Source organism: Cygnus atratus, chromosome 13 (genome assembly GCF_013377495.2).
Source record: "Cygnus atratus isolate AKBS03 ecotype Queensland, Australia chromosome 13, CAtr_DNAZoo_HiC_assembly, whole genome shotgun sequence".
In the NCBI taxonomy this organism is placed as follows: domain Eukaryota; kingdom Metazoa; phylum Chordata; class Aves; order Anseriformes; family Anatidae; genus Cygnus; species Cygnus atratus.
The window spans coordinates 13,784,415-13,807,732 of NC_066374.1; the positions used below are offsets into that span (position 1 = coordinate 13,784,415).

General features: G+C 38.5%; 2 protein-coding genes across 2 annotated transcripts; both read left to right on the forward strand.

Annotated features, from left to right (window-relative positions):
- The first annotated feature begins 1,382 nt into the window (after nt 1–1,382).
- Nucleotides 1,383–5,800, forward strand: BRS3 (bombesin receptor subtype 3). The gene is made up of 3 exons (XM_035541853.1): nt 1,383–1,813; nt 4,443–4,794; nt 5,393–5,800. The coding sequence occupies exons 1-3, from the start codon at nt 1,383–1,385 to the stop codon at nt 5,798–5,800; spliced, it is 1,191 nt and encodes a 396-aa protein (XP_035397746.1).
- A 6,717-nt stretch (nt 5,801–12,517) lies between these two features.
- HTATSF1 (HIV-1 Tat specific factor 1) lies at nt 12,518–22,222 on the forward strand. The gene is made up of 9 exons (XM_035541511.2): nt 12,518–12,884; nt 15,566–15,770; nt 16,116–16,163; nt 16,891–17,045; nt 18,171–18,334; nt 19,978–20,077; nt 20,365–20,454; nt 20,962–21,099; nt 21,515–22,222. Exons 1-9 carry the CDS (start codon nt 12,699–12,701, stop codon nt 21,797–21,799), a joined length of 1,371 nt encoding a protein of 456 aa, XP_035397404.1. The 5' UTR covers nt 12,518–12,698; the 3' UTR covers nt 21,800–22,222.
- The last annotated feature ends 1,096 nt before the right edge of the window (nt 22,223–23,318 follow it).

A 23,318-nucleotide genomic window follows, 5' to 3' on the forward strand; every position in this document is an offset into this window, starting at 1 on the left:
TTGCATCACTGCCTGATAACCATGGCATAGTTGTGCTTGCAAGGCTTGGGACTGGGATTTTTTGTATTTAGTACGTAGAGGAGGTATTTTGAATGAAATAAGCTTGATTTGTGTGTGTGTGTGTAGCTAAAGATAATGGACTTGGCGGTAAGATTGCTTTTGTGATTTGAGCAGACTACTTTCTTCACTCCAACATCACAGCTGAAGACCAATCTGGAGGAAAAAATACTCCAGCTACTGATCTTCATTTTCAAGACATAAAACTCAGCCCTTTTACATCCTTTCCTTTTTCATTATTTATAAATAAGATTTTGACTTTCTTAATTTCAGGAAATTTAGCCCAATAAGTCACATTCCTCATACCTCAGTTTCCACTAACGTTAATCATGGGTTCATCACAGAGTACAGTTTCAGATTTGACTGTTGACTAATCTAAAGATAAGAAAACCTGTAGTACTAACATATGTGATTGAGACAGCATCATGAAGAGTTGTTTTTCTCTCAAAAAACTTGAATCATCAGTGGTACCATTCAAAGCCTATAAATACATGGACTATTGCAAGATAGTGGGCTTCTGTACTGCAACTGTCTGTAAGCCTGTCCAAACTTCAGCATAAGTTGTGGCTTTGTTGTCAACGGGACTGTTTCAACAGAGAAACCTAAACTTTAATGTAAGTGTTAGCACTGTTATGGCCATAAATTTCTATCTTATGTTGCCTTCAGGAACGTTACTGCATTTCAGTTATGGAAATACTAATTAGAATGTAGATGAATACAGGCTGTCTCTAAGGCTTTTTTTAAAAATGAATACTATCTATATTTTGAGATATTTTTATCTGTCATTAGGGTATACTTTACAGTTTTATGTTAAATTAGTATATTCTATGCTTACCTGTATGTTTTATAAAACTATTTCAGGTTTTCATTTTATTTTCTTTTTAGAGTATTTTGAAAAAATATTAACAAACATCTGATAGGTACTATGTGAACTGTAATAGCACAGTGAATATAATACAATAGTTATTTGCCAGATACCTCCAAAAAACAAACAAACAAAAAAACCACACCATTTCTGCTACTATCTTTAAAGAAACTCCCTTTCTCTTTTTCCTCCTCCCTCTCTGCTCCACTAGCTGAAAAGCCAATAAAAAAATTCTCCACCTCCTACACAGTTCAGAACAAGATCTGTGTGCATTTATCCTAGGCATGCTTTGAGACCCAGAAGGGGATGCAAGTAGTCAATGTGCAACGGGAATCTTAACTTCAGACACTAATCTGTACCTCTCTATTGACCTTGCTGATATGCTGCAAGCTAATTATTAAACTTTTTTTTTTTTTGGATCAATTTAAGTCCAGCCTGGGGAGAAGAAACAGTTAAAGAAATGTCTCAAGTATACTTGCATTCATCTAATCAGACTTTGTGTGCATCTACAAATGGTACAGAACTGAAATTAATCATTGATAATGAAACCACAAATGAAAAATGGACTGAAGACTCCTTTCCAGGATTAGAAATACTGTGCACAATTTACGTTACATATGCTGTGATCATTTCAGTGGGTCTCCTTGGAAATGCTATACTCATCAAAGTCTTTTTCAAGATTAAATCAATGCAGACGGTTCCAAACATCTTCATCACCAGCCTGGCATTTGGAGACCTACTGCTTTTATTAACTTGTGTGCCTGTAGATGCGACACGTTACATTGTGGATACCTGGATCTTCGGAAGAATTGGGTGCAAGCTGCTGTCTTTCATCCAGTTAACCTCAGTTGGAGTATCAGTGTTCACACTGACTGTTCTCAGTGCTGACAGGTGGGTCTGATGCAACTGGTTTGCCAGTGTGAAATTAGAAATGAATAAAAGAGCAGAAATGATCATTTTGCACAATAGTAAATGGCACATTTTAATGGACTGAAAAAAAAAGAAAAAACCCTCCCATTTATTTTAAAAATGTGTGTTAGAAAAATTGGAACAGTTATTTTTAATAGAGTGAAGTGAGAAAGACTCTTTAAGTCTTCTGACCTTTTATTAGTTTTGAAGTACTTTTTTTTTTCTCCATTGCACAGAAAAGGTAAATTGCTTAAGGCAGGGAAAAGACAGTATATTAGTGCTATCTAGTGGTGCACTAAAGTAGTCAATGTAGATGAAAAATAAAACTGCGAAAAATGACTGAGTGGAAATCCCTTGTCTTACTCCTGTGCACTCAGTGAGGCTCTAAAATCTTAGAACCAAAACAAGTGACGTGTGGGATGAAGAGCCAAAAGTAAACTCAGAACAGACTGTGGGACAAACTACTTTCATGATTCTCGTGACTTGATGGTTACTGCAATACTTATAGTAGTTTTCATGTTGGTAAGTGCTTAGTGTGAGATAACGTGGCACAATTGGAATACTTTCTCTGCTTTGAGCTTACAGTTCTTACATTTTTTCCAGATATATTTTAGCCCAGAAGTCCTGAAATTAAACTCAGGATACAAATGATCCCTGTTAATAGGGATCAGTGCTCCCATCTGACTCTTGTCATAAGGAACTGCTGAATAACCATTTTTCAGTGCACCTCCTTTCTGAATGAACAAGACTATGATGAGATGCCAGACCAATCAGCGTGAGCATGGCAAGGAGCAGAAAAAGACAAAATTAGTTGTAGTACTAAAGAAAAAGATTCTCATCTTGGATATCAGCAGTTGCAGATTGTATGCAATAGCACGTGTACAGACTTTAAATCCCAAGTAATGCTACTGTTACTGTAACCCAAAAAAAATTTGGCCAACATAAGACTGGCCATACTTTGTCAGATCAAGGGTCCATGCAGGCCGACACCCAGACTCCAGCAGTGGTAATATAAAGACAAGAAAAGACACATAGGTAGGGTAAGAACACAGTGATGTTACAACACGACACCTAAGCCTTCAGATGATCTCCTGAGCAGATGTGGTTTCTGTCTACTTAATAACCTCAGTGCATTTTTCTTCTAGATCCTTGTCCAGTCTCTTCTTGAACTTGGTTAGCAATGACTTTCACTGCCTCTTTCTTTCTTTTTTGTTGTTGTTTTAATTTTTTTGTTTTGTTTTGTTTTGAACGTGGCTTCATTTGATGGCTCTGGCTCTTGTGCCAGAAGACAATAATCCCTATCCATCCTCTCCGGGCTGCTCATGTTATATTCCATCCTTAGTATGTTTTTCTGAGATGTGTGCAGAGCAGCACATGGTATTCATGAGTTGCCTGAGCCAGACATAAATATAATTGCACAATCTCTCTTTTCAATCCTTTGCTTTCCTAATAATTCCTAACATTTTGCATTTTATTTGTTACTAATATTAAGAAGTTTTCATTGAAATATTTATCACAGTTTCAAGATTGTGGTCCTGCACGAAGTCAATTCAACATCCATCATTGAGACACTTCCTTCTGTATTTGATTCTTCATAGTAGCTGTTATATAAATACTCCATAAGATGTTTTCACAGGGTAACTATATGGCAAACTTACTCAGACAGTTCAGAACATAAGTCATGTGCACAATCATGTTCCAGTACACTAGAAGAGCTTGAGGTCAATAAAAATTGTGTTTATTTGATAAACAACAATCCAGACTTCAGTTTTCAACTTAAACTTGACTAGAGGAGAAAGAGAAGACCAGATCCTCAGCTTGCGCAAAATAGTACATCTGAACTGTCTTGTTCTCTGGATCCTTTTTCACTATGTTTCCTTTCATGCCAGTCTTGTGCACCCCTGGAAAGACCTCTTCTGTCCGCATCATTAAGTATCACTGATGTTTTGAGAGCAGGGTATGTTGATTCGTGTGCCTCACCCACCTTTGTGGGAGCTGCTTCCTTTTCCATGTCCCCTTTCCACAGAGATTTTGACTCATCCATAGATTTGCCCAGATTTTCTCATACGTTTCACTCAGTCCGGATGCAGCAGAATCACAGCCATGAATCAACAGCAGTGTTAGCTCATATTTTATGAATGTGAATGAACACCTGAGCATTAGTTTGAGTAAGATCACTGCACTCAGCTAGGATCTTAGGAACAAGGAGGAAAGGAAGAGTGCACATAGAAGGTTTCATGTATTTATAAGCCAGTTAACTTAATTCATACATTTACCAGTTTTGCAGCTAACTCTCTCATTTATATTTCTGCGCAGCTCCACAAAACTAGGAGAGTTTACTGATTCTAATCCAAACAGTAGAAAGCGCCTTTACTAAGGAAGGCTTCAATCACAAGTCCTGCCAGCCAATTCATTAAAACGATACATGCTTGAAATTAACTTTTGCATTTTCATCTTAATTGTAATGAGCTAGTATATGTTTCATTTCCAAGATGATTCTTCAAAATTTAGTTTAGTGCAAATAGGGATGGCTTTATCCTCAGAAAGTTTACACAATCAGTGCTTGCACTACTACTGTATTTACTCTGACAGTGGTGTTGGTTGCTTTTAGGTACAGAGCCATTGTTAAGCCCTTGGAACTGCAGACCTCAGATGCGCTCCTGAAGACCTGCTGTAAAGCCGGCTCTGTCTGGATTGTCTCCATGATATTTGCTATTCCAGAGGCCGTTTTTTCAGATCTGTATTCTTTCAGCAATCCTGAGAAAAATGTAACTTTTGAGGCATGTGCCCCCTATCCTGTATCTGAGAAGATACTGCAGGAAGCTCACTCCCTGGTTTGCTTCTTAGTGTTCTACATTGTGCCATTAGCTGTCATTTCTGTCTATTATTTTCTCATTGCCAGAACTTTATATAAAAGTACATTCAACATGCCAGCAGAAGAACATGGTCACGCCCGTAAGCAGGTAAGTTATGATCAAGGACTAAAGCGTCCAATTTTCCAGAATCTATCAAGCTGATTCAAGTCTTCGTTCTCAAGTGCAAAACCTTCTCCTAATAATATGCACAAACAGATGAATAAAATTCTCCATAAACTCAGTGCATATTAGCAATCCAAATGCAGCTGTACACTTACGCATATTCTTATGTCTCATCAACTTAATTGTGAGTGTACATGCTTTCCTAAAGAGAAACTTTTTTTTTCCTAAAAGTTTGCTTTGCTTTATTATGACCCTATGAAACTCAAGAGTTATGAAGTTGAATTCTAAAGAGTAAGACCTCATCCATGTTAGCTGACTTGTACTTACTTATAAATCCTAATCTAGCTGAGATTCCCATGTGATTTATAATAGAAGGGGAATGTGCTTTGCGTTGGAAATACTTTGTTAAAAAAATATGGAATTGATTTATTTTATTTATTTATTTTTTCTTTGCCATTTCATGTTGGGGTTTTTTTTGGTCACTAACGCATTTAGGCTTTTAGACTCCTTTCAAAATCAGCACCTAGTACATAAATGTGTTACTAATTGCTATTAATACCAGGTATGTATTATTTTCTTGTAGATTGAATCCCGCAAGAGAGTTGCAAAAACAGTGCTGGTGCTTGTTGCTTTGTTTGCCTTTTGCTGGTTGCCTAACCACATCCTCTACCTATACCGCTCCTTTACATACCATTCTTCTGTAGATGCTTCCACATTTCATCTGATAGCTACTATTTTTTCCCGTGCATTGGCCTTCAGCAATTCTTGTGTCAACCCTTTTGCTCTTTATTGGCTGAGTAAAAGTTTCCGGCAACATTTTAAAAAGCAAGTCTCATGCTGCAAGGCAAAACTTCGTACAAAGCCTCCCAGTGCTACCCAAAGCAATTCACCTACCAGAGCCCTGTCAATCACAGGCAGCACACATGGCTCAGAAATCAGTGTTACACTGCTAACAGATTACAGTATCACAAAAGAAGAGGAAAGTGTTTAGTCCATCTGTGATGAAGAAGGACAGAAACTGACCGTTTGCAGTTGAGTCACTACTGTCTGCATCATGGAGAAATGCCATGCCCTGCCCTGCCTCTGAAAGGATTTTCACCAGGAGTTCCTAATTTCTTTAAGCATACAACAAAGAAATCAAAGTGTGTGGCAGACGAAGATAAAGCAGCTGAAATTTTCAGCGTAGGCTCAAAGGAGTTGCTCATTTGCCCGAGCATCAACAGGCGACCTTAGCAGAGATTCTTGTGCTGAGCAGGACCGGAGCCAGCAAAGTTGCTGTGAGAATTGGCTGTGGGGATTGTTTTGTCCTTGGTGACTTGAGACTGGGAGCTCCCTTCTGTGAAGTACTTCCTTCTAAAACAAGCAAGTAAAACCATGCATCTTGATAAAACCATCAACCTGACAGATTTTTATTTCTTTTCTTGTCCCAGATGTTGAAAATGAGTAAATGCATTGGGAAGCAAGTTGAAATGAAAAAAAAAAAAAAAAGTTTGTAGTATGGTGTAGTAAAAAAAAAAAAAGGCATTATGCGCCAGATCAATGCTACCCTTCGCTCTGCCAGTGACTTTGAAATTTGGGGTAGGAGCTGATTGCAGTTTAAAGCGATGCCCTTCTCACATCCCAAGAAGGTCAAGCGATCCAGTAGGTGATCATCTCTCTTAAGCTGTGATAATCATCTTCAGCCACTTTTGTGAAGTTCTTTGTGATCTATGGATACTTCTCAAATGAGCAGAATTATTCATGGTTATAATGATTTTACATCAAGCAATTGGGTTGGATCTGTATGAGAGTTGTAGTTTGGATTTGCAGTGCACTTTTGAAGCAAACTGCTCAGACAACCCTACCTGCCTTACTTTGGTCTGCCTCCCAGAGTGCACAACCTGCCTTTCTTTCAGATAAAACTGTGTTCAGTCCATGGAACCAGACTGGAGCTGGAGTGAAGTAGAGCCCCCAAAAGTGTAGACTGTGGGTGTCAGGCTAACCATTTCCCTATACAGATCCACTGCACCTGTAGGGTATTGCTTGATAATGTGGTCATTTCTAAATCATCTGCACATTTACAAGCATGCTGGGAGAGCTGGATTTTTCTATTGTACCAGCCTTCTATTTTTGAGTTATTCAAGTAGCATCTCTTTTTCATATTATGATAGACTGTCTTTATGAGATTGGCCTTTTAATCTCAAATCCACTGATTTTGATGACTCTGCATGTGTAAACAAGTCAGCTATAGCCTATCATGGGCAGCCTGTTTATACCTAAAAAGCAAAGCAGCACTGCTGGCAGGGACTGTCTTCCTATCAGGAAATACAAGAAGCAAATCTTCCAGCCCCACATTACCAAAATGTTGAATGAAACCTATTTTTATTAGGCTTGTGTACCCTGAACCAAAATTTTGTTCTGTGGGAGTTGGTGTTAAAAATCCACAATAGATTTTCTATTGCTTAAAATAAGGGACTTCTTTTTCAAAAAAGAAGTTGTGCATTGAATTATTGAAGTGAGGTTGCAACATATGAATTACACAAACTGCTGCTGTCAGTCACAGAAGTTTGAATTTTATTTCTTATTTGAAAGACTAACTAACCCTTGAAGACATAACACTCCTCCAGTTGTACAGAGCCCTTAACAACACAAGGATGGAAATCCATCCATCCGTGCACTGTTATTTGAGTTCATTACAAGATGCAGAAAATCTATTTGCAGTCTCTCTCTTCTGACTGTCCTAATCAGAATAATAAAATTAATCTATAAATCCCAAAGGCATTGGAATACAACCTCTGTAGTCATCTTAAACCAGTTTAATGATAGCCCATTTTAATCCCATCAGGCCTGCCCTTATTGTACTACGCTCTTCATGTTATTTGCTGCAAGACTGTAAGCACTAATTTTCAAATGGTTTCTCCATTTTATTGTACCAATTGTATAACAGGATAGGATCATTGAAGTAAATAGAAATGTAACAGCACAGAAATGCAATTTATGGCAAAGCAGACTCCAGAGACCTCATCTTACTCTCTTTGTCTTAATAGAACACATTCCCTGGTACTGAGCAACGTAAAAATACAACACATTACACTGATATTTTCCCCTTCTCATTTTCTTTAATGGAGCTGCAGGGTGAGACTGAAATGGGCAAATAAGCCTACACACTTAAGACCCTACTTTTCTTTTCCTAGATCTTACTGTAGGGAATTCTAAATAAAAGAAAGATCAACAAATGTTATAGTCCCTTACAACACTTTCTATTTTAGTTTATTGAAACTTTTAGAAAATAAATCTGCCACAGGTTTCTGGACTTCACAATTTGTCTCTGCTGGAGGGCATATTTTTCACTACAAAGTCCTTGGTGATACCTCACAGTAGCCCTTAAAAATCAGTTTCCTAATTCACCATTTTCTTTGCTTTGCATGCAGCTACTCTTTGCTTGTGTAACTACTCCTCCAGCTGGATGGTCTATCCATTGCTAATATATTGTATTAGAAATGTGATGGTTTTGCTATATGCTACACATATTTTGGTTAAAGACTGGCAATATTTCAAGTCATGATTTAACTATTCTATGTTAATAATTCTATATTTTCAAATCTTCATGAAATGTTGAATGGGGGTGATATATTGATCAATATTTATTTTTATCTAAATGGTCTGATGTTACTCATTCCATCTAGTCATCCAATATAACTATCCATAAAATGTCTCCATGTTACCATAACTGGATTTAGGACAAAGGAATCGTTTCTTTTGGTACCTTTTCTCAGTGTTAAAAACAGTTCTTTCAGCCCTAGGTAATATGCGTGCAATTCTATAAAAAAATATGGGAATAATGTGTATTTACAGAAATATTGAATGTCATTTAGCAAAGAATTGGCATGAGGAATTAGCGTTTTACTATTTATATCCACAATGAAAGAATATGTAGAAGAAAGGTACAAAATACTGAAAGACAAGACTCTATCACAGGACTTGTTCATGTGGAATTTTATTGGGTAAGTAAATACTATTTTTAAGATGTGCCTTTTTATAGTTTGTTTTGTGAATATGTTCACGCTGCCAGCTTTAATAGATATAGACGTAACAAATCATGTTTGAGTCAGCAACAGGTTCAGTACTGGTGCTCTGATTTGCACTCTCAGTGTAAGATATTGGTTTAGTTTCAAAAAATATTTTCCAGATAAAATGAACAAAATCATGTCAAAGCATGGATATGGTGTAACAGGCTGCATCTGCAGCAAATGGCACAGAATAACATTAAAATCAGTTTGTGAAACTATAGCCATTTTAAAGCTCACCCTCTTGTTTCCATAGAAAGCATTGTTTTATTTTACATAGTTAAATATGGTCTGCCTGCTGATGGTCATGTGTTTCTGCTAAGAATATTGCAATTAAAGAATAAGCTAAAGTTAAACACAGCTACACCACTTGTACATTTCAATCAGTGGTACTTAGAATTAAAAAAAAATATACAGGCTCTGCTGCAACCGATGCCCTCAGTGAAAGGCTAACTGTTCTATGGAATTTCCATTGTCAACACAGGAAAGCTTATTTAGTTTTTAGCACATCTGGATCCAGTCCTGTCATTTTTCGCACAGTTAAGACACCTCTTCACCCTCCCTAGCGTGTGTGTGTACCAGATAAGGCTCCAGCCCCACCGAAAGCACAAAGAGGAGTAACCTTTCTGTAATTAATCAGTATTTACTGCCTCCTTGATTTAACGTAAAAAAGAATCTTCTTAAGAAAAAAGTGTTAAATGTTTAGCTGATTAGCATTAGCTAGTGAATTGCTGGTTCTGCTTTAATAGAAATCAAAACACTTTATTATGCCAAGATTTTGTACTTTTAGTAGGTGGTATCTCTAGAACAACAATCAGCTCTGATGAATCAAGATTTCCTTTTATCACTCAGAAAAGTCAGACACAGATACAAAATCATCATTACCTAACATGCTAATGCCTCCTTTTACTGTTTTCTTTGAGATATTTTGTCATTTAAAATGCCGTTTCCTGACAGTTTAGGCTGAGCTGAGCTGTGATGTTCACATAGCCCAGAACCTGCAGCTCATCCTTCCACTGCTGCAGCGGCTGTGTTTGTGCAGCCATGAATTCAATTGTTTCAAGGACATGATTGAGATGAAAGCTGTCTCCACCAAAAAAAGTTACTGGTTTTCAGCTGAATTAGCTCCCTGAGCTGGATCACTGTGCAGTCTTTACTGAAGAGGAAGAGAACAGATGGTGGTGACAAGGTAGGAAGCTACTGGATGTCAGCTGTTCCTCAGTAGCTGCCTTCATGCATGCTGTTATCTGTGGGAAGTGCGAAGGAATTTGAGGTAGTTTGTCCTCATATCTGCAGTGAAAGTGTGCAGATTAGATTTACCATGCAGGAACTGATGTGTGGCAGCTTGTTAACCCTGCTGCATGCAACCATGCTCTCACTTCCATCAGATGGTGGGGATTAACCTTTAATGTCTTACTCCCCAGGACAGCGCCCTAACAACTTGTTTTAGGCAGATTTGCAGTGAAAACACTTTCCACTCCTCCCATCACAGCTATATCACTCTACAAAACATTTGTTGCACTGGAAAGTAAAAGAAGGAATTTGAATTTTTAAGTTAACCGTTAAGCACTCAACTGGGAATAAAGAGAGCTATGTACTAGCTCTCTGAATCATCGGTCCAACCACCAACTGGATGATTGGTCCAAGGACATCTGATCCACTGTTCATTAAAGTAAAAAGCAAAACACTATGGTGAGCACAGGGAACACTGTGAAATGTAGTGGACACTGTCCACACAGTGCTCACTACATTTAGTCAGGTTATAAAGGTAAAAAAAGTGCCAGAATCAAATGAGCAGTTTAAAACTTACATTGTATAGCTCTTACAAGATTTAATGCTATGATTATCTTACTCTCAAACATATATCCAATTCAAACCCTGTAAATGCTTAGAACAATTAGACTTGGCCTCCCTTCATTTTATCATCTAAGAATGGAAATTGAGGGAGTGGGCATCAAACCTCAGTAGCTAACTCATTTTTTTTTTCCCTCAAACATCAGTTTAGGCTACTCTGAGTTTACCAGTGTCAGCAACATATCAAGGACAATAATTTTTCTGACCTACAGTTAGATATACTTTACTTTTCAAATATGCACAGTTTATGTGAAACCAAAAGGAGGTAGATTTAGATTAGATATAAGGAAGAAGTTCTTTACTATAAGGGTGGTGAGGCACTGGCACAGGCTGCCCCAAGAAGGTGTGGATGCCCCCTCCTTGGAAGTGTTCAAGGCCAGGCTGGATAGGGCTTTGGGCAACCTGGTCTGGTGTGAGGTGTCCCTGCCCATGGCAGGGGCTTGGAATTAGATGATCTTTAAGGTCCCTCCCAACCTAATCCATTCTGTGATTCTGTGATTCTATGTTAAGCCTCACATGCACCCCACCAAAATGAGCTATTTGAGAGCTAATAAGAGTCTCTTAAGCTGTCGGCTGGTAAGAGAACATGAAACAATCTTTCGACAACTATTGGAATAGCCCTGCCAAGAGAAAATTCTTGAAGCATGAAAGATGTTGTTAACTAGGCTGCGTGTTCTTTGTGTAACAGCCAAAGGTTACTAAAAGTCTATATTTATATCCTTAGCAATTTTATCTGACGGTCTGTTGACCAGCCAGTTAGCTGACACTGGTCTTCTCTCCCTACAGAGCTTCACAAGCTCAGGACTGTGTCTTTGATTTTATTATCATTCCAGTCTATATGACAGTAAAGATATATTTGTTCTTGGAACGCTTATTTCCAGAAAGCTTCTGTACAGAATATCATTTTCATTTCTGAGTGCAACGATTGCTTTGTCACTAAAGTCATCTGGCAACCTGCCCCAGCCATCTTTGATGGAACCGTTATATTTCCGTTTAAAACACCTGCACTGTTTTAATACCTAGATTTTATAGCTCGATGTTAAAGTTTGCATACTGACACGTAAATAGTGTGCTTCTTCCTACTCTAAATAAAAATACTTTTCAATACACCCTTTATCAAGTAAATTTACTATTGATGCAAACCTATCCAGACTGCAGTGTAAAAACCACTAGATGGCACCAAGTAAGGCTCTGTTAAATGAACCGATTCAAGATTCTTTTATTAAAAATATTTAAGCACCTATAGATCACTGCACCGGTGAGTACCTAATTACGAACTTTGTTAATTAAAACATATTTAAAAATCCGAAGACAAGCTTGATGCCTTGCGTAGCACCGATGGCCAGAACCCTTTCAGAAGGCAGTGTGACGGGGGGGGGGCTCTGGAAGGCGTTGGGCTGCCACCTGTGCCAAGGCAGGGGCAGGAACCGACGTCGTTTTGGCATTTTCCACGCCATTTCGGCGTCATCCACCGCCCGTGACTTTTGTGTTTGCTTGGAGTGCGACATGAAAACGGGCTCAGCGACAAGACGGCCGCAGCGCGACTGCTCGGCTCCCTGCGCCACAGGGGGAGGAAGGCACCGCAGGAGCAGGGCGCTGCGAGGCCCGGCACCCCGAGCGGCCTTTTGTTTCTCCGGCTGAGTGGCGCCCGAACGGGCAACGCCTCAGGGGGGCAGGGCACGGCGCGGGGCCCCCAGCGAGCAGCAGGCCTCGGCCCGCCCTCACCCGGGAAGCACCCCGCCGCCCCTAGCTCTCCTCCCTATTGGCTGCGCCGCCCTCACGTGACCGCCCAGCCCGCTCCTCAGTGGCTGAGGCGGGGCGGGCGGGGAAGCCGCTTCCGCTCTTGCGCTGCGCGGTGCCCAGGGCCGCTCGGTCGGCGGCGGCGGCGGCGGCGGCGGGCCTGTGCCGGTGCGCGCCCCCGCGGCCGCCTGCGCGTGTCCGCGCGCTCCCGGCCATCCCCCCTTCCCCCCGCTCCCGTCGCGGGTCAGGATGAGCGGCGAGGACGGCAACGAGGAGTTCTACCGGCAGCTGCAGCTCCAGCAGCAGTACGGCGCCGAGCGCGGCGGCGAGGGCGAGGGCGAAGGCGAGGCCGCCCCCGACCCCTTCACCTACGTGGACCCGGCCGACGGCGCGGCCTACGAGTGGGACCGCGAGAAGAAGGCCTGGTTCCCCAAGGTGCCTCCGGGCGGGGCGGGCACGGCAGGGGCAGGGGGCGGGGAGGGCTGGGGGGAGGTGGGGGAGTGCCTGCCTCCTGCCCCCGGCGCTCCTACCCGCCTCTTGCCGCCTTTCCTGAGATCTCGGGCGTCGGAACGCAGTGGATGTGAGCTGCCCGGGTGTGCCGCAGGTGGGAAGCGCTAGTTCTGCAGCGTTTCCTTGGGGTAGCTCAAATAGGAAAGGTGAGCCTGGTGAGAGGTGGCATCGGTTTAACGTGGTGAACTAGCCTGCCGATCTGCAAGTAAATGCTCTTGTTACCATACAGCGGTGAGGGGTAGCTGCTTCGTTTACAAGTATGAAGACGCTCTACCCCATCTGTTTGGGAAATCTGTTGTGCCAGTTCATGTTCGTGACCATGAATTCACTGCAGTTCAGAGAATCTGAGTGAGAATGAAGCCAGGTTTGTATACCTGGTATACGGACACCTTACCCTAGTAAGGTGTCCGTGCAGCAGATGGCTCATAGAGGGCTAAAACCATGTGCAAAATCCAGACTCACAAGGTGGAGCAGCAGAGAACAGAGTATTCTCTGGCTCCCTGTGGGTTGCTGTATCCAGTAAGCACAAAAGGTTTAAAAAAGGGTTCTTCCGTTCCCTGTGTTCCTTCCTGTTCAAAAATTTGGAGACGTTCAAATACTTAATAAAAGTGTTTGCAACTTTGTGTATTGTTTAATACCTTTTTTCTTTCAAACTTTCAAAGGTACCATAGAATGGATGCCACCGTTTTATAGTCCTTTAGACACAGCACAAAATCATGCATTGAATTCATCTGCCTTCCTTGCTTACTAGGAAAAAATAGATGTGGGATTTTGTTCTGTAAGCTTGGAGTATCTGTGTTTCATTTGGTTAATTGATTCCTTTCCACTTCAGAGTAATTAGTAGCTAATTATATGCTAGCATGTCCTGTAGTATTGTATTTCTTTTCCTATAAGGTTAAGTGAACCAAACCGTTCAACAGTGGGTATGGAGATAGATCTTACTACTTGTCCATGATGGCTGCCACCAGAACTAGTTTGAAGTCCTGATTAAGGAATTCTGTGGCTGCTTGTTTTCCGTGCAAGCATGGAGTCACTTAAATTCCAGTAAAAGCCCTTATGCTTGCATGCATTCCTTAATGCTTGTACAGAGGTATTTAAAAAATGATGTAGTTGTAATGATAGAAATGGTACTCTGATCACACGTAACGGAAGTCTTTGATATTGACTGGTAGAATTTGACAGTCCGTAGTAGGTCATATGCGAAGAATAAATTTAACTTTACCTAAGGAAAAGGTTCCTTGTGAAGTTGAAAATGATATTGTTAGAAAACAGTGGCTAGTTATAGGAGGTTTAATCACTAAGTTATTTATTTTCATCAGAGAACCTAATGATAATACTGTTCACCAGAAAGTTTAGAAGCTTTTTAATTCTCTAGATTTCATCAGCTGTGAAGCTGTGGACTTGGTAAGATTGGTAGTGTCAAATATACTAAATGTTATTGGATCGCAGAGCCTTTTTTTCCTCCAGAGTTTGTTTTACTCTTCATTATTCTCGGTGTTATGTCATGCCATGTCTGTAAGAGCAGCCACTTATGGTCCATGGCAAGCCTGTCTCTGTCAACTCTGCATATTTGATTTGTCAAAAATAAAAGTTTAGAGTTGAAATATTAAGCTTCAGATCACCGTGGAAGGTATGAGAGCACGCTGTCGTGGTCTCTTGCTACTGTCTGTTATGTCAGTCTTACAATAGCGTACTGGAATGGAGTTTGTTCCCTTCTTAATGCAGATAAAGCAAGTGCAGCACAGGTCAAAGCTTAAGACTCAGCGTTGGGAAAGAATAATTTCAATGTGTGTAACTTCAGAAAGCACTTTATTGTGCAGTGATGTTAGTAAAATCAGCTATGATGTGTTATCAGTAACTTGCAAAAAGATAGTGGCTAGTACTAAAATGTACTTGGCTGAAAGCACTGGGTGCAATTTGTAGTTTTCAGTCTCTAAAGATAGACATTAGCTAATCTCACCTTTTATCCAAATAATCTCTCTCCAGAAAAGAGCAAGCTAATTGTTCATCTGTTAGTAGAATACAAAGTAAAACATATGGAATGTATTAGTAGAATATAAAGTACAACATGCAGCCATAAACAACGTGTTAATATCACTCTGTTCAAGTGCAATATTTATTGTCTATCACCACAAATATATTTCATCTCTGAAAATGTTTCTGTGAAAAGGCAGATGCCTACAGATGTCCGTCATTCATCATCTGTGGATAAATTGTTGGCTTACCTTCAGTGTCACTTTATCTCTTCAACGTGGTCAGGAGCGCTTAGTTTCTGACCTTCAGGCGGTTCCCATTTAAATTGAAAGCAGAAAGCTTTGCATGAAAAAAAGGCAGAACTTGTGAAATGTTTGTTTAAAACCTTCATGTACTGTGTGGAATTAATACGTTAGTCCAGGTCAGGAAATATCTCGATAATTTTTGCTGTCCGTACGGCTTTTTACAAAGCTTTTTTGAAAAAGTTTTAAAATGCTGTTATTTCCTATGGTGCTGGATTAGAAAATGACCATCATTAATTACGGTCATTTGCAGAACATTAACGGTAAAACACAAGTCTGGATTTGTAGTTCTTTGAACCTTTGTTTTAATTTTCCCCATTTCTTTTTCAGATAACGGAAGATTTTCTGGCAACGTATCATGCTAACTATGGCTTCCATGCAGATGACACAGACAGTTCATCTGCTTCTGGCACGGCAACTGAGAGCAAGCTACCAGTAAGTTCTAAGACATCAGATACACAACCATCGGCAAATGAGAAAGGACCAAAACAAACAGATCCAAAACAAAAATCAGAAAAACGGAAGCTTGAGCCGGGTAAGTGATGAAGTGTTTCTTTCTGTGTAGGCCTCAACCTGTATAGTACCAAGTGGAAACTGTCGATTGTTCAGTGTTACCATGAGCAGTAAAGGTATATATCGTTCTGAAAACTTCCAAAACAAATTTTAAATTGTGTGATATTTCATAGGCATCTTTCTGAGACCATATACAAGGTGGAAAATAAGCAAGTTCAAGCATGTTCAGAGGTTTTCCTGTGAATAAGCAAAAACTTCTTAGAAATCTGATGGAACATAAACATCAGAAGTGCATTGCTGTGTGCTCCCATGTTTACTATATTGGTGTAATTATTGTAAAAAAAAAAAAAATAATTCTATTTTTTAGGATGGTTTCATGTCGAAGAGGACAGAAACACAAATGTTTATGTGACTGGTAAGTAACAGCATTTATTTACCTACTTTGACCTAAATGTGGTAAAAGAGAATTGGACATGTCTCACTGACTTCTAACATCACATTTTTAGTCTGCCATTTGCAAGCTACTTAACGTTGTTCCTGTCCACATAACATCTGTGTGACCTTTATAACTGCACATGTAGAAAAGTAATCTAAGGGACATTCTCCAGTCCCTGCAAACTTGTAAGGAATAGGTTAAAGAGAACAAGTTTATAGTTGACACACTGTTTTGTATGCATCACTTGCATTTTTATCTTCAATTATCGGTTGCAAATTTATTGAATTTGTGGGTGGAGAAAACAGTTGATCATAAGGCTTTTTCTGTGTTGCTTAGAGGTGTAGTGGAACTTAAAACTTGGTCAGGATAGCAGCATTCACGTAGATCGCTGTGAGCTCTTGAAGGTTGGTATTGTCTGTAACAGGAATGCTCTAGGTCTGTATATTGGGGAGCACAGCAATATCACTATGTTAAACCTATTTAGAAGTAATAATGTTCTCAAAATATTGGTATGAAGTGATATTTAAAAGGTAGTAACAAAAATATTGGTTCCAATGGCTGTGACTTATTTTGTATGTAGACATTTTTCAAGTTTCCTATCTTTCATTTGGAGAAACACTGTGGTTTTTTTGTTCTAGTGAGATATGGAAAAAAATAATTGAACCAACTGAACATACTTAGCCTTCTGTTTTAACATACTTTGTAGGTTTACCACCAGACATTACAAAAGATGAATTTGTACAAGTCATGTCGAAATGTGGTATCATTATGCGAGATCCTCAGACAGAAGAACACAAAATCAAACTTTACAAAGATAAGGAAGGAAATCTCAAAGGAGACGGCCTGTGTTGCTATCTAAAGGTCAGTGGCCCAATGAAATGGGGTATTCCTTCCCAGTAAAGATGCTTTTGGCCACTGCCTCAGAATCATGTTCAGAAGATTCTTAATGTATCTGAAGTACAACACAGAACATGGGTGCCTGTTTTAAGCAGACATGTGGGCAGTTCTGGAATCACTGTATGTGTGCCTCATTTGTTTTTCCTTTATCCAACCCCCCCCACTGAAAATGTCCATTAATACCTGCCAAACATGTCTAAAAAAGGTTCCTGTCTTAGGTGTCAGCAATTACGGTGTGGAACGGGGGACCTCTTCACCTTTTACTTAGGAAAAAAATACACTACTGTGTTGCCAAAAATATAGAAATGAGATGAAAAGGAACATATACTGTAGCTGTGTGTTTATGGCTTTTAATTGACACCTGCTTTAAGTTCAGACTTTGATTTTAGAACTGTTCTTGTTCTCAATAAAACAGTTAAAACTGGTTAATCTATAAAAGTTAGTGTTCCAGTAGTATTTCCTACATGTGTTTCACTTGTGGATCATTTGGAAAGTTAGTGTATGCTAGTGCAATCTGTTTTAACTCTGCAGGAAGCACCAGGTAGTACTAACTCAGCTGTCTTGCATTCTGTATTCTGGCTTCATGATTTTAGAAGTTAGGGCTGCTTAGCACGCAAGTATAAAGACAGTCTCCCCTCTGAAGAACTTCTTGGAGAACTTTTTAAATGGCTTAAGAGTCTTAACTGTCTGCTGCTCTAGGAGGAGTGATACAAGCTATACAGAAAATTAATCAACCATCTGATTTTTTTATTCCTTTAAGCTCACTAGTTTATGTATTGCAGACTAGTTATTGTGATGTACTTGACTGAAATGTAAACAATTGCATTTGGGAGCATTAGTCTGCTAAAACAATGGTAAAGAAATACTGGTTTGATTTTGATAATAAAAGAAACACGTGGCCAACTGTGTGTGTTTCAGTGAAGTTTTTTTAATTGAGACTCAGAGGAGATCTGGCCTTACGGCTTTCAGTGTCAGGGAATTAATCTGTAGCACAATAATAATTAAACGTTACTGGAATAATTTGACTGCGCTGTGGTTTTTTTTTTGTCCTGTTTTTTAAAGCTTGTGCTCTGTTTTGTCCTCACATAGAGAGAATCAGTTCAACTTGCTTTGAGACTTCTGGATGAGGCAGAAATTAGAGGCTATAAATTGCATGTTGAAGTTGCAAAGTTCCAACTGAAGGGGGAGTATGATGCAAGCAAAAAGAAGAAGAAATGTAAAGACTACAAGAAGAAATTGTCTCAACAGCAGAAGTTTGTATTTTTTTTTTCTTTCAGTAGAATATTGCTTGAATTCTAAGTGCTATTAGTAAGATGTTGCTTTCAGATGAAATGCTAAGAGTTGCACAAAAGCTAGAGTCTGAGAGAGAAATAGTGTAAATAATATACGTTTGGAGGGGAGGAGCTTCTAAGTTAACTGTTGACATAATGAACTTCTTCACAATTGCCAAATCAGGAATCTTTGCTCCCTATGTAATATTTTTCTTTCAGTTATTGAAGAACATATTACAACTTTGGGGAGTTAAGACTTTTTTTTTTTTTTCCCCCGGTGTGTGAGAATGCCTGAGTTGTGTCATATTTAAGCTTACTTGCATAAGGTGGTAACACTCTAGGTGTCTATGTACTATTTGTACCGTACTTTACTTTCTGCAAATGGCAAGAGATGTTGTCTTAGGAGCAAATATGAAAATATCTCTGTAGATTTCCCCAGACATCTGCCTTTTGGTATGTGATATTTTGTTGTTTTTTTAATTATATATGCATATATTGGTTTTAACTTTTAATAATTGATTTTCTGCATTTTGGAAGATGATGATTTAAAAAGAAGAAAAAGTTTGTATAGGACTCTCATTTTAATGAAAGCAGCATTCCACTAAACATTTTAAATAATAATGCAGATATACTTTGCCGTAGTTAAAGGGGTCAAAGTCTAAGAATTAAAGTAGCTTGAAATGTATCTGCCTCACAGATACACTGCTAGTTCTTGTTTTAAGAAGTCTCTAGTGTGGAGGGGGGAGAAGCATGAAAATAATGAAATTGCATTTGACAGCAATTTGTGTGAATAAAGAAATTGTGTTTTTCTTAGTCATTTAGCTGTTTTGAACCTATCTTATACAAATTGACTTCAGTTGGTGTTCCGTTTGAATTGAAGAGCATAACTTACTTGCAAAACTACCTTGATGGGGAATCCAGGTTTTCTTCAGCTAGCAGATACAAAGAGGAATTTTAAACAAGATTTTTTTTCCCTTAAATCTAAGATTTTGAGACTTAGAAGTGTAAGTGAATTTGTCCCTTTTTATTTTGTTACAGGATATGAAGTAGACTTTTCTCCAAGAAGTATCAGTTTTATGAGACAGCAAAGTCCTAGGACAGATACCCTGAATTGCGTTGCTAGTTTGTGGCAGTGGCTCTGTACACTGTGATTGTAGCAATCTTTGTAAGACTCAAGGTGTTCTTGCGTGTTTGTTTAAACATAAGCAGTAAAATTTTACCAAAGGGAATAGTGGATTTCCTTTTATAAAATAAATCTTCATTTAGAAGGGTTATTAGAATATTGACGCTTTTATTGTATTTGGCAGCAGCTGGTTAATCTAAATTGATGAGGGAGGAATTGAAACTTGGAAGACTTATCACTGTTTAGGAAAATGCTTTGATTGTTAAAGTAGCTTTTATTTCTGTGAGCATTTAAGTACTTTAAAACCTCAACTACTTTGTAGTAGAAGTGTTAGAACTGTATTTTTATTGCATTTTTAAAGACTAATTTAGCTCTGTCAAAATACATGTTTTAGTTGATGTATTGCAAGAAATACAAAATTAATGATTTTTTTTCAACAAATACTTGTAGAAACGGAAGAGAGCCGCAACAATATCTTCTTACTGTTGCTTCATTTCATTAGACAGCTGGATTGGAGGCCTGAGAAGAAAGATGGCGCAGCTCGAATGCGACATGAACGCATCGTTATTATCAGGAATATGTTTCACCCAAAGGACTTTGAGGTAGGAAGATGCAATTTGCTACTATAGATTATACGCTATTATAGCTAACATTGAACTTCCTGCCAAGAGTCCATAGTAACTGTGTTAGAGTGGAGAAGCTAGCACAAAATAACCTTCTTAATAAGTAGTTTATTTTGAATAAATTTATTCAAGTGAGGGCTGTCAACTTCAAGTAGCTTTGAAAATGCAGTGTAACACTTGATCTGTGAACTCGTAATAGATTGGCAGATGTATTCCATTGGTGGTTAAGCAAAAAATGTTTAAATTAATGTGTGATTGCATTGCAGGAGGATCCCTTAGTGCTAAATGAGATCAGAGAAGATCTACGGACAGAGTGTGAAAAGTTTGGTCAAGTAAAGAAGGTTCTCATATTTGATGTAGGTATTTTTACATGTTGTGTTGGCAGAATTGATGTAGTCTGAAAGTGTGCAAAATAGGATTCTTTAAATATGAGCGAAGCATTTCTTTTCATGGATTTATTTAATAGAAACCTGACCTAATCTTTCAGTATTTTAAAATCAGCTGTTTCAGAAATTAATTTTGAAGCACCTGTCCACTTTAGCCTATGTAAAGACAAAATCTAACTTTTCCTAGTAACTTGGACACGTCACAAGTTTGAAGTTTATAAATATATTTCTTCATAGCTAAACTAGCTGAAATGTTTTGTTTTCTGTGTTCAAAAATTCTGCTCTATGTAACAGAAAAATTAAGGTAGTCTTAAGCAGTAGAACAAAATATGTAAGCTTACAATCTATTTTTCAAACAAGATTATGTATTGTCAGGATGGAGCTATATCCTGACTGATTTTGTAAGGCAAGTTAAAAGATGATGGAATAGTTATGCTATTTAGAATACTATTAAATAAAACTTGTCTCCCTTTACAGCGACATCCTGATGGTGTGGCTTCTGTGTCATTTAAAGAAGCAACAGAAGCTGATCTGTGCAAACTAACTCTAAATGGAAGGTGGTTTGGTGGCCGTCAGCTCAGTGCTGAAACGTGGGATGGTGTAACAGATTATCAGGTAGTCTTTCATGGTTCTATTTCACTAAATTCTCCCTCTAAACTGTAAATCTGTGTTCATTTGAGAATTGCTTTGTGACCACCTTCGTACACCCCTCCACTTTCTCCCTTGTCCCATCTTGCTTCTCCACAAAAACTGCTAGGGTGCCTTCAAAAGGACAGGATTATCCTTAATTACTCAATTCAGGAGAAAAAAAAAAAAAGACCTGTTTCATCTTTAAAATTGTGTATTAGAGATGTAAACATAGAGGATTGGTTACTGGATATAAACATTATTAGTTTGCGGTCAAACAAGTCCTACTGAAGTCTTGAGGTATTACTGCAATATAAATGTTCGTATAACTTTTTATCTGTGTAAATTTGTTCGCTCTACAAGTATGATATTGTAGTGACTTGTATAAATGTATCTTTAATAGGTGGAGGAGACTGCAAGAGAAAGGGAAGAAAGGCTGAAGGTGTGGGGATCATTTCTAGAGGATCCTGATGCAAAGGAGCAGCAAACTACGTCTGATTCAGATTCCGCAACAAGTAGCGTTAAAATGCCTGAAGGCAGACAACCTTCAAAAGTTAATGACACCTCTAAGGAGGATGTAAATGACGAAGCCCATGAGAGGGAGAATAATGGTGAGGGCATTAATGAAGATGGTGCTCCATCCACAGACAGCAGCCTCGCAGGCAGTGATGTTGAAGCAGATACATAACATTTTCAATGCTTTATGAAAGCATGGTTTTTAGGGTGATGTTTGAGTTTATCCCTTTCTTCAGGGTGACTGCAGACAATGTTCATATGATATGCATTACTAGAATGTCATCAACTGTGTGCTTTGAAGTTTTCATTAAAAGCAGTATTTAATGAGGTTCTTAAAGTTTGTATTAATTGGCTGTTCAGGTAAAGTAACTCAAGTTGCCAAGAATACAGCAGAACTCATCAGGCTTTTGTTCTATCTATGCTTGTCAGTGTTTCATTATGTAAGTGTAAAATCTGTTCCAACACTAAAGTTTATGTAACTAAATAGAACTTAAGTAATGCAAAGCTATTACAAGATTTGTGGATTTTACCATTAATTTTCCTGTAGCCCTCAAAACTTGCTATCTCATTCTTAAAATTATTCTTGTCCTGAGTACTTCTGATCATTTTATGGAACGGATGCTGCGATACATATTGGATGAATGCATTGGATATGTTGCTATACATCAAGTAGCAAATGATAGAATAATATTAAGTTGCAAACTTTAAAGAAGTGGAAAACAAACAAGATTTCTATGGCCAACATAAGGCAACCGAGTGAAGATAGGTTAAATCACAGCATTCAGTACATTATTTTTCTTCTTCTCCCGTTTAGAACTTTATTGATGTTTAGATCTTCTTTTGAGGCTGGAATTGTGTGAAGGAGACTAGAAATGCATGAGCAAACATTCTAGCCTATAATGAGAGAAGACTGATCTTAAACTTATGGTCTGCATGCAGTAGACATGCTTTTGATGGTTTGACTTTTTTTTTAACATTAGAATAAGGGTTTTTGTTTAACTTAGGATGATGAGTATGAGTTCTCTTCAACATTTTGGTTTAGCCTTAATGTGCCCTTCAATGGGTAACGGAGAGATCTCCCGTATTCCATAAAACCTAAAGGCTTTTGGCAACTTGAACTACATTTTGTTGTGTAAATGTTAGAATACTTGAACATATGCTTTAAAAGAATTTCTCTTTTCTATGGGGGAAAAAAATCAAAGGCTAGTCATATATTGCTCTCTTAGAAATATTTCCCAAAACAAAGATTTAGAAGATATTCTAGCTTTAGGTAAGCAGGCTTTTGAGAATAACTCTGGGGGAGCTGTTTTGGGCATGGTCATTCTTCATTTATAATCCCATTATTTTGATACCTAAGGATATAAGAGTAAAGATTTAGGGAATTGTTTAAAATATTGGTGCTAAATTCATAGCACATTGTTCATATGGATGGCTGTTAATGCACGTTTGTAAGGAGGATCTTTTAATTTTTTTTAATTCATATTGGATTGCGAGAAACCATAGATGCTAATTCTTAGGTATATTTCAATCCTGAAGTATTCAGAATACTCTGAAAGTTGGTATTTTCAAACTTTGTGTTCTTCGATCGCCATCTATTTTTTTCCAGTGGTCTATCTCATACTCTAACTTTTTTTTGTAATCAGTATATTTGGGTAGTTATGGCAACCAGAACATCTAAGTTAACACTTGTC